The 11,180-nt window shown below is 48.8% G+C and overlaps 4 protein-coding genes across 4 annotated transcripts; 2 read left to right on the top strand and 2 right to left on the bottom strand.

Moving 5' to 3' along the window:
- Positions 1-131: 131 nt before the first annotated feature.
- On the top strand, positions 132-2,209 carry pex20. Its single transcript, XM_040812789.1, has 4 exons — positions 132-423; positions 478-1,299; positions 1,405-1,534; positions 1,621-2,209. Exons 1-4 carry the CDS (start codon positions 310-312, stop codon positions 1,767-1,769), a joined length of 1,215 nt encoding a protein of 404 aa, XP_040669572.1. The 5' UTR covers positions 132-309; the 3' UTR covers positions 1,770-2,209.
- A 148-nt stretch (positions 2,210-2,357) lies between these two features.
- ASPVEDRAFT_85237 (uncharacterized protein) lies at positions 2,358-3,165 on the top strand (the record flags this gene model as incomplete). The annotated part of the gene is made up of 2 exons (XM_040817666.1): positions 2,358-3,059; positions 3,124-3,165. The coding sequence occupies 2 exons, from the start codon at positions 2,358-2,360 to the stop codon at positions 3,163-3,165; spliced, it is 744 nt and encodes a 247-aa protein (XP_040669571.1).
- A 651-nt stretch (positions 3,166-3,816) lies between these two features.
- Positions 3,817-5,688, bottom strand: ASPVEDRAFT_134722 (putative RSC complex subunit Sfh1; the record flags this gene model as incomplete). Its single annotated transcript, XM_040807160.1, has 4 exons — positions 3,817-3,921; positions 3,974-4,058; positions 4,106-5,272; positions 5,336-5,688. The coding sequence occupies 4 exons, from the start codon at positions 5,686-5,688 to the stop codon at positions 3,817-3,819; spliced, it is 1,710 nt and encodes a 569-aa protein (XP_040669570.1).
- Positions 5,689-6,576: 888 nt separating this feature from the next.
- ASPVEDRAFT_30303 (dipeptidyl-peptidase III) lies at positions 6,577-11,149 on the bottom strand (the record flags this gene model as incomplete). The annotated part of the gene is made up of 9 exons (XM_040810346.1): positions 6,577-6,597; positions 6,649-6,910; positions 6,963-7,306; positions 7,364-7,499; positions 7,554-7,590; positions 7,661-8,321; positions 8,914-10,023; positions 10,079-10,958; positions 11,022-11,149. The coding sequence occupies 9 exons, from the start codon at positions 11,147-11,149 to the stop codon at positions 6,577-6,579; spliced, it is 3,579 nt and encodes a 1,192-aa protein (XP_040669569.1).
- Between the last annotated feature and the right edge of the window lie 31 nt (positions 11,150-11,180).

Below are 11,180 nucleotides of genomic sequence, written 5' to 3'. Positions count from 1 at the left end.
CTGTGGGTGTGGGTGATCTTATCTTATCGAGCGCTGACTCAGCGATATCGGCACGTGAGAGTCGGGCCTCGGCTCTATGATGTACTAATTGCCCAGTTGCCCCACGATTATTCCCTTCTTCGCCTCTGTATATCAAACCCCGGCCTCCACTTTATCCTGCTTCGATCTCCTTTCTCTTACTTTGGGCATTTTACGACCTACATACATATGTCTCTAACTGGGTTTCTTTAAACATATTTCCTTGGTTGAGCAAAAAAACGTTGTATTGTATTCGGGGAAATACGGCATAGACCCTATCTGTCGGCAATCATGAGTGACGCTCTTTGTGGACCATCGAACGCGCTGCAGAATTTCCAGAAGCATGCCTCTGTTGACCGGACACTGCAGCAGGACAGGCTGATATCGCGCCAATCGCCCTCACGTGTAAGCTACTCACATATGGACAGCCTCCCCTAAATCTAACACCTTCCGTCTCAGGGTTTCCGCTCTCAGAACCCCAGTGAAGGAATACTAGACCCGGAATTTGCTGCTTTTGAGTCAAGCAATTCTGCTGGAGCTCCACTACCCGACGCTCAACATGGAGGTCATTTTATCGCGCCAGCACCACAAATGCCCATGCCTCATCCCGCGGAAGCTCCGAACTGGGCAGCGGATTTCCAGAATCTTCGCATCTCAGCATCGCCGCAACCTATACATCTTCAACCCGGACCATCTGCAGCCCCCATGTCAACAGCTCCACAGCAGGCTTGGAATAGTGAGTTCATGAGGCAGCATCAGCAGCAACCATCTGTGCTGCAACAGAACCAACCGTTTAGCCAAAGATTTCAGCCATCCTTTACACCGAGCTATGCCATGAATAGTTCGACAATGGGTAATTATGTGCCTGCACAAGAAGCTGTAGCCGGCAAAACCTCGGCGGTGGACGCATTTGATGAATCTGCTTTCGAAGCTGCATTCGAGCAAGCCAAAGCAGATATGACATCTCAGTTTGAAGCTTCAGCAGTCGATACAGACGTTGGTGAGGTCAACTTGGATAACAAGAGCTCTCCCGAAGAGATATCATTGCAGCCAACAGACCAGGAGACAATACGAATTGGATCGGACACGATCCCACAAGTCGATAGGGACGATCCTCAAATGGCAGCAAATGACGCAGACGAGCTTGCCCGGACCGCGGGACATCTATTGAATAGCGTCAGCCATGAGACCAATCAGAAGTTCCGAGAAAGCAATTTCTTAGCATTGATGCGGCGCATTCGGGACCGTGAGGTTCAGGTTGAAGGGGATGAATTTCGCGAAGTCAGTACCGGTCCGTGATTGTCGTAGATTTCGGCTGGCGTGACCCGTGCGCTGGTATAATTGAATCTTTCAAACTGGCCTTTGTCTCTGCTAATCAACACCCAGACCGCACAGTCTCTACATCCCGGTGGCGAATATTACCCGGAGGGCAAGCGGCAGCAGGAACTTGAGGAAAAGCGATCTTGGAAGCCTATCGGGCAATCTGATTACGTTCATGTTGCATCCAACGAAAATAGTAAGTTCGATGGCATAACTGTGATGACCACCCAATTCGCCGGATAGTTAAAAGCGGGTGTTCCGAAGCCTGACAATGTGCAATAGGTATCGATTCAGAACGTCTGGCAGCTCGCGGAGCAAGCAATGCGGATACAGATTTACCCAATACCGCACCCACCAGCAGTTCCCAACTTGGAAATGCGGCCTATGATTCACTCTATGCAAGCTGGAATCATGGAGATCGGTGGGCTTAGATGAATTCTGTCTTTATGCTTATACCCAATAGTTTGGTGTTTGTAAGTCAGCGCGAGCGGTGTTTACTTATTGCATAGACAATTGCAATTGCATAGAATATTTACCATTACACAGACAGTTCTGAATTGTGGTGCATGCTATTGATGGTTAACAGTGCACGTGATCCCTATTCATGAGCAAGAACAATCGGAGCTTCTCAATAATAAGCAATTGAAGACCTTGATTTGATTGTTGCCAGCCACTCGCCTATTGAGATGGGCTGGGCTCATTCTAATTCTACTGTTATTTTTCTATTTTCCTTTTTTCCTGTTACCATTGTTTTGCTAAGCACACCACCTTTTGAGCCTGGCAAGGATCATCCATGGATGTTGCACACATATATATAGCCAGCTACCTATCTCCGTTTATCTAGAGTGATAATTTCCATGGTTACCCTGACCTTTTTGCAGATGCCTACCCTCCCAATTTATCCAGCGACATACTACGCCAGATAGCAAAATATACGTGTAATGACCACCAGCCCTAATCCATCCCCCTATATATAATAACCACTACCACACATACATCCTCTACCAAGAGACACGACAATGCATCCTCCACCAAACGACAACCGGAATCACCCTTTCCACCAATATCTCCAAAAGCTCACAGCACGCACTCAATTCCAACCTCCCTTAACATCCAGGGTTCCAAATATTAGTCAACCACCCACAAGATATACTCCTGTCATCGCCCACAAAGAATCCGAACTCGAATACGATGATGACCACGATGAATACGACGACTATTACGACCACGAAGACACGATCGAATACTGTTCAACCCCAGCCACAGCACCGGACTCAGAGCCCAATGTAAGCTACGGAAATGGTTTAAAAACAGTAACAATAAACCTCAACTCCTCTTTTCAAATCACAGGAGACGGGAATTCCGTTGCCATTGCTTCACGTGAGGCGCAACCCCAGACATGGACGCCGGAGATAGAAAGGAACACAACCACAAATGCTACTAGGGACCCCAAGCCCAAGATCACGAACACTATAGCAGCTATCATCGCTTCTCTTCAGCAATCCGGCGCCATGACGCCCACAAATGCGGAATCAAAAGCAGGCCATGTTCCCTATAGTCCAGATGCTGCTGTGCCTGCCGCGGTAGAAATTAATATTGACGCTGGAGTGAAGATTAAGGGATGTCAGAATGTGGTCTGTTTTGGGACATTTGCCCCTCGTGTTGGTGGATTGAAGGTGAACAGCCATGGCCAAGACGCAAGGAAAAGACGAGCTCAGTCGGTATGATCAATCCCTCCATCTATATACTTGGTTTAGAGGCTCGCTAACCCCATTATCCCTTCAGGAACCAGTCAGTGGTCTGGAGACGAAGAGATATAGGAGATAAATGTTGAGGTGCCCAGTGTCATTAGCAAATTAGCCAGATACCTATTGTTTTTTTTTTTTTTTTCTTCGATCGAAACGGGACAGCGTTTACGAACTACGAGTTTATGAATGTAACCGAAGGCATCAGAACCCGATCTTTTCTAATGAAGATATTCCTCACTTAGCAGCAGCAAACGCCCTGTCTAACCCTGTAAACTAAATTTCAGATTCTGCTTTTCACCCCCTCTAGCGGTAGAAAAAAAAGAAAAGAAAAGAAATGGAGGGAAAAGACACACGCAAGGAGCAAGCAAAAAAAAAAAAAAAATCCCGCCACCCCATCTGACATGGAAGAGTATACATATTCTCGATATAAAGAGACAGGTGTTAAAAGGGCAAGAGGGTAGTAACCGAAGTGAAAGAAACAAAAGTAAGCTCGAATAGCAGAGCGTCGATTAAAGTAAGTACGCCAGTGCTGACTTCGAAGGGTTCATTAGATATCATGGCCAAGCTTAATAGTACAAGGACTAAGTTGGAAAATGAAGGCGACAGGGGTCGGGCTCTGGGTTGGAGGCAGGATATATCATATCCGATCCCCTTTTACTGATCCTTTTGGCTGTAATTCGTAGAACATGCTCAGAGCTTGATGTCTCCAAGTGGCCGAGGAGGATACTTATTATACCCGTCCTGTTATCGGCAAGTCGTGACGGTGTAGATTCCTCGACCACTCGGGGACAACCTTGTCTCGCTCGTATAGGAGACCACAGTTATGACAAAGCGTCTAGACTCAAGTTAGCAAGCGTAGAGACTAAATATGGTGAGTTTGCATTTACCCTTGGCCCGGCCGGCCCGTCTCGTACAGCCCATACTGCTGAACCCCATACCATGCAGTTGTTGCATCGCCAATGTTGTCGTTCCCTACAATTGTTAGTTGCTAGAAGGCAAGTAAGGCAGTGTAGACGAACCAGTCAGATAGTGTACCACCGCCTCCACCATAACCAGCGCCCGATCCAGTGTCCGGCGTACCTCTTCCACCGGGAGTGCCTCCTCTCCCCAACGGACTGAGACTGCGGAAACGTCTCTTCCGCTTATTCCTCTCGCCACGCCCCAGGGGTGTCTCACTATCAATATCAAAGAAACCGCTTCCCTGCCGTGAGACTTCTGGTGTAATGCCCGCCGTTGAAGAGAACCGTGCGGTTTCGCGACGTAACCGTCGAATCTGCCGCTCGCGATCTCCTTCGCGCTTTTCGATTTCTTCCTTTGATAGCGTTTCAACCTTCGGTTCCCACTCGTCTCCAAGACCTTCAGGATCATATCGCCAACCTGCCTCAGCACCGTTCGCGGCTTGATTATCGATCTCATTCCTGTAGCTTCCTAGACCACTAATGAGTCCACCGCTTTCGCAGACTTCCTTTTTCAGTTTTAGAACTGCTTCGTAGATTCCATGTGCGATGGCTCCGACCCACTCCCCGCCTAGACCAAGGTCCGCGCATGTAATCCTTGCGAACTCTTCGGCCATTCCAGGAGGATGTAGAAGTGACCATTCGAACTTGTCGGTATACAGCTTGTTCTGTAGATTTATATTTAGATTGATCATGCATCTATAAGCATCATCTGGGTTCAGAATGCTGTCGTTCACAAGGGGTTCCTTCGTTGCGGTCACTAGATTGGCTTTGCTGTCCGGGGTAGCAACTTGTGTAGGAATAGGAGTGGAGGACGCATCACGCGACAGACCTGCTTGTGAGGCAGCAGGCTTTGGCTGTGTGCTCTGAAACAATGGGTGTAGTGCAACGCCGGCATATTCCTCTAATTGCTGGCGGATTTGGGTAGCGATCGCCAAGGTCATCGCCTGTTGGTTGGGAAGGTCCAGGTCGTGAACGAACCCGAATGCGAACTCTTCAGGAGTCGCAAACGCCTCGTGAAGATTCCACATAAACGTGTCCTTGATTCGAAAAGCGGGTAATGGGTCTGGTTTCCTGTACGCAGGCAATGTTGGATTGATCGCTGGGTCAAGGACATTCCGGGGTAGCTGGAAGGGCTCATGAGGCTGATGCGCCGGGACCTCGAGGTCAATTCGAATGGGTATAAGGGTCAGAGGAAGTTGCGCTTGGATCTGCAATTGGTCGGCACACCTAATCGAAGGACGGCGCAAATCAGCAAAGATCGAGAAAGTCAAGTTCAGTTCAAAAACTTACGCGGGCCGCAACATCTTCTTGATCATCCAGTCCCGAAATATACCCTGAACCTCTACAGGGGCGTGCGCCTCTTTCCCCAATTTTTCTGCCAGCGCCGCCTTGTCAAATGAGGGTTCTTCTCGTCGAAGACTCCTTAGACCCGTAGGGCGCCGGGGTCCTTCACTATCATCAAAGTCTTCATCGTCGTAGCCATCTTCCGCATAATTGATGGCTGTGGTTCCCCGTTTCGTGGTACGCGGTGTCGGTCCAACTTGGGTCTGGGGAATGACGGGCGTGAAGAGCGCGTTCGCATATTGACGCACTCGTGGGGGGTAGGATGTGATATAACCTCGAAGAGGGGACATGTTGGCCATCTAGATGGACAGTAACATGTCCCTGTCGCTCAGTGTCCCGGCCTTGGGGAAGTTTGGAGCCGCGATCTGCGAGTAGATAAATAGCGTCTGCGAATTTGATCGATCAAGGATGGTTGAACCGGGCAAGGGAAAAGCGGGAATATTGGAAGGACAATGCTGGTGGTCGCGCGAATATAATGCGTCGAACGACAAGAGGTTCGAGTGAGCTATTTTCCAAAGTACTAATTGTCCCTGCTGCTTGGGCCAGGAATATTTCCAGCGCGAGTTGAGCTTCTCAGTCGAAGAGAGTGATCGCGCTCAAGCTCCGCGTTTTGCCAAAGGACGCACTAGCCCCATTCCAGAGTTAGCATCACGTGATGACTATACGCCCAACCCAACAGCAATTACGAACATGGGTATTGACAAGCGAGAATGAACTAGTAGTAGTCGGAAATACTTAATAGAAATATATTCAGCATAGCTGAAATTAAATTATCTAGCAATGCCGCTACAAAGGTCTGCGTGAACCTGATATTTAGTGATTCATAGACGGCAAACTATAGGAGGACAGAATTGGACGAAGATGGAGGCAAGAGAACAGAACAAACAGAACATAAATCAATGCATGAAAGCCGGCCTGAGAGTGACCAATATAAACAGGGTTGCACGAGCACCCAACAATTCACAGACGCCAATGTTTTAGGTCTGTAGGTGTTGACTCGAAAATCTAGGGGATATCGTAAACTCCGCAAAAGCGGTCTCAAGTGACAAGGTACAAAGTGCTGATCATGATGTGTATTTGATATGCATCGGAACACGAATGGAACAGAATGCAGGATAGAATGCGGTGGTGGCTGGTATAACAGGACAGGAAAATGGAAACCAAGGGCAAAGTGTGAGTCTTCAAGACTATCGGAGCCCAATTACGCTCTAGAGGTGCATTAGAAGGCAATGGCAAGGCACTAAGCGGTGGAAACTTACCATCTCGAGGGTCCAGACTCTGCGGATCCAAATTTTGATTTTGCCTTCAACTCCGTCGACGTTGTCCAACTCAACGCCCTCCCACCAACATCGTCGTGCTGGTTTCCGCCAAAACAAAAGAAGCTTTTGTGCCATTCCGACATTATTGCTGGCTAGATCACCTCTGATATCGGTTCGGAGCTTAGCCAACGCAAGACTGCAAATTACTGCTTTGCTTGGTTCCGGGGCACGATGACCCCAGTGGTCTTCACGGTCAAATCCACTGCCACCTTGTTAGCTTTACAGCACGTAGCTATCAGTTTTTAATTGCGTACCCTGCGGTGAGCATCTCAATGAGATGTTGTTCCGTAGAACCCGGCTCGTCGCTTTTTCTCAGGCCCGAAAATATCCCATCTTGTTGTAGAAGCGCTTTTGCAGCGCATCGTTTAACATCCATCATCTCGGCGTGGTCAATGTCTGGCCGTGGAGGGATTGCATAAAAATCTAAATCTTCGCGTAAGACGATTATGCCTGCACGATCTTGCAGCATGTCTCGCGTGGAGCCTTGCATGGAATCGGGGGCCACATCAAGATCTGGAGAAGCAGACGGTGAAGACGGAATAGACTGCGCAACAGAACGGAAGAAGTCCAACATGTACTGGAGAGATGCTGGGTCATACTTCAATGCGCTCATTAGAATTGCTGGTATAGTCCAGGAAATACGAAGCTAACTTACATCAACAGGATAGACGTCGCTTTCATGAAAACCATTCATATGTCCATCCGGAAGTAGACCATTTGGGAAAAGTGATAAGAGGACAAACTCTGGTAGAGTAAGTAATTCATCGCGCGAGAGCGTAAACCGGGTTCCCCTGTCGATAGATTAAAAACTGAAATTTGAATGCGCAGCTTAAATTCTCCCTTACCGGAGATCGAGGGTAATATGTTCGTCGCCGCCAACATCTAAGATAGTAAAGCCATCAGCAAAGAGGTCGTTTGACTTTAGACAAGCATAGGCTGTGAATGCGCGTACCACCGAGTGTATTTATTGGAGGACCACCTGTCTGTTGCACCTGAGTAATAATACTCGACGCGCCTCCTGCTGCTGCCATCACGTATGTGAAGGAGTCGATAGGGCTAGATCCCTCGGTGTAGGGGGGAGGAGGTTCGCCTTCGTCGGAGCTTTGCTCTCCTTTCGGCTCCCGCGAAAAAGATGGTTTTGTTTCTGCGACTAACGCCGATGACGGCTCTGGTTCTAAAGGACAGTCTTCGGAAGGTAAAGGAGCAAAGGCCGGGGGAGAAGCGCAACCGGGATCGAAAGCTGTAGCTTCTGGACGGTTGGAGTCGCTTGAAGAGAAGACGAGCGATGAGAACGGGGGAGGATACGAAGAAGCGAAGCTAGAGGAGGAGGCTTCTGAGTAGGGGGAATGTGGCGGCGGTGCGGTATAGAAGTCGTCGTCTTCCTCCACAGGGTCCGTGAGGTTGAGGTGGTTGAGCGGCCGCGCCGTGGGAGGCGAGCCACGAAAATCCGATGACCACGACAAGGCGTCGAAATTTGTTCTGAGTCTCTTTGATGTCGTACTGTAAATGAATTGGCTGGGTGAGGGGAGTTGACGGTAACTAAAAGGTCGTCCCGTTGATCGGAGGTGATCCAGACTCTCGCTGCCCTTGTCGATCAGGAGTCCACCGGTTCTCTATGATTGCCAGCACATGAAGACCTGAGGTGCAAATTATTGATGGGAATCGATATGTTGAAAATTCACACGAGGGTTGAAAAAAAGGCGATGCGATATGGTCTAAGGCAAACGAGAGCAGTTGTGAGACAAGGGCGTAATGAGAGAAGAGGAGAGAGGATGGTCGTTCGCAAGCGCTTAGACCATTGGCAGCAGCGCTCCTGAGAACCGGAGTAAGCTAGTTCGGTGTGAGGGGGTGAGTGCCACACAACTACTTTGGTACAAATTGGCGATTTGAACACATTTTACTGAACCCCCCCAAACATATGATACTTAAAATATTACAGTTTAGATTTGAGTTTAAAAAACTTCCCCATATTCAAACCACGTTTGATATGTTGGATGGACTTGGTTGTATTATACACGTGACCTGTACCAGATGAGGACTAGCATTATCACCTACTTAATGGTGAAGCATCCAAGACCGAAAAGTAGATTCGGATGGAAAGTTATCATGAACTGTAATTCATTCCCTATTCTATAGAAGGTCAAGCCATTGAGGCATATTCGGCTATGTATACGTATTGCTGGGAGCACTTGAGAGCCTTTAGACATTCCGCTCGACGAAGCTCTGGATGATACCCTCGAGCGTTGGCTCATACTCCTTCAAGATGACCTCGTCGCCATCTAAAATAGTGTTTCCTTGCACAAATACCTTGCGGGGAATTTTGTTTTTCAAAACAATATCTCGGACTTTGGTGCCCCACCAGTCATTAACGGATGTGATATCATCATAGAGTGCTTTGCCTGCCTCGACATCTGCCGTACTCTTGTAGACGTGCAATTTCTGCAGGTATCTTTCCACAGCTGGACGTCCATGGGAAAGAATTTTGGAGCGGTCCAATTTGATCTCAAGATCGGACAGGTCTTCCTTGGTATAGGAAAGTTTGACGAAATCATCGCCAGCGTCGAGGAAGGTACGCAGGATACTATACCGGGCCTGCATGTGCGCTTGCCCCCACTTCTTCGTCTTGGGGTCCCAGAATTCCAGAGCGACCAGACCGGCACGAGCCATTAGCAAGTACGCAGCAAATAGAACATCCCCGGCCTCGTTTGAGAGATCTTCCTTTCCATCGCCAAAGCCGAAGATCTTAAGGATGCTGAAGTCGCAAGCAAGAGCCATGGCAACGCACTCCGCACGGCACTCTTCATAAGACGAAGCAATGGCCCCGAATACAGAGCTCCATGTTTGACCCGGTTTGTACCACGTCGATACGGGTTTTGCGGTCACCGGATTAATCGGAGGGTTGGAAACATCGAAGTTATACTCCCCGGGAGCGGTCTCCTGCAGTAACTTGCCAGTTCCGTGCCCGAGAAGCTCGTGGATGCCAACCTGCACCTCAAATGCAGGATCACGGCATCGACGATAAACTTCTTGGTCTTCGTCTCGGATAAATGGTATGGGCTCATCGGGAGCTTTAGCAGAAAGGACATTCCCAAGGGAGACGTTTTTGAAACCTAGGTTTTGGCGAATATCATCATAATTGGGAAGATTAATACCAGCTGGGATGCCAGACGACTGAAAACTCAACACTTCCAACGAGGTGAAATCAGGGCTGAGAAACTTGTCCTTTTCAAAGTCTTCACCCCAGGGTAGTTTAGGAATCATGCTTTGCGCACTATCTACAAGCTTCCCAAAAGCCGCAGTCCGTTCTAGATTGACCTGAAATATGGATTAGTTCAATGGTAGTTTGGCTAATACACGATCTGGAACTCACCAACGCAACAAAGCCTTCCCACTCTCCTCTTACCCCGTGAGGGTCTCTGTACGTTTCGACGAACCCAAGGTTTGTTTCCAAAACTGGCTTCTGATCCTTCACCCATAGTCGTTGGCTCTGTTTAATTGCTTCAATAGAGCCGGCACCAAACGAAAGTGCATAAGCATCCAGCATGCCCTTTTGGGTATTATTTGCAGCGTGAAGCCCGGCCTGCTTGACACTATGCGCGATCTTCGCCATTTCTTCTTTGTGGTCGCCAAACAGAAGATGCACTTGCTTTCCCTTCAGTTCCCCGTCCAGGTCAAACGAACTTGCATCCCCCAAATCCCTGTCTCGGGTCGGAGGAGAGGAAACACCAGAAGCGAGCAGCAACTCAAAATCTCCCGTGGAGGTCTTTCGAAGCCTAGTGTTTTCTAAGGGCATGCCCTTCTGCTCGAAGAAATCTCCAATAGCTGTAATCTCATCCTTAGTGATAGATGGTGAATCAGGGTAGTACGAAGTCATATGTCCCGCTTCGGGATAGCCAAGGTGCATTAGGGATTGCTCCTTTGTCTCGTAAATGCCCCCTCCTGTTGTGTTGGCTTTTTGGAACGCAGCCTTCGTCTCGGGCGTGCTCGACGCCAGAATTTCTAAAGCTTCGACGGGCAATCGAGGAATAAACTTCGAGTCGCCAAAGCCCTTGTAATTACCACAGTTTCCAAGGAACTGAGCAGAATATTCTAGGAAGTAGCGGAGGTTCTCGTCGCTGACATTGGTCTTCCGAGCCAGCTCGGGCCAATTTCCATCGCAGGCTCGATATAGCGCGAGAATCAAGTCGTAGATCGGTTCGGATTCCGGAGAGACTTGACGGAGAGTCACACGAGTTCCCTCAAACGCGGCTCTGCAGTTCGACAATCACCTAGTGTTAGAATTGTATGACTGAGCGAAGTGTTGGTCAACCAACCGGCTAATGTAATGGGCGTATTTCCGTAGGTTCTTGTCTTTGAGGTTATCGAAGTGGTGTTTAACTTCCAGCCGAACCACGCTCGGGGGCGAATCGGCGAAGTAATGTTGTTTAACACTGGCATCCATCGTGTTTATCGTAGGGGGAGGGCGTTGAGGA

The sequence above is a fragment of the Aspergillus versicolor genome, assembly GCF_001890125.1.
Source record: "Aspergillus versicolor CBS 583.65 unplaced genomic scaffold ASPVEscaffold_6, whole genome shotgun sequence".
In the NCBI taxonomy this organism is placed as follows: domain Eukaryota; kingdom Fungi; phylum Ascomycota; class Eurotiomycetes; order Eurotiales; family Aspergillaceae; genus Aspergillus; species Aspergillus versicolor.
This window is presented reverse-complemented; position numbering and strand designations above follow the sequence as displayed.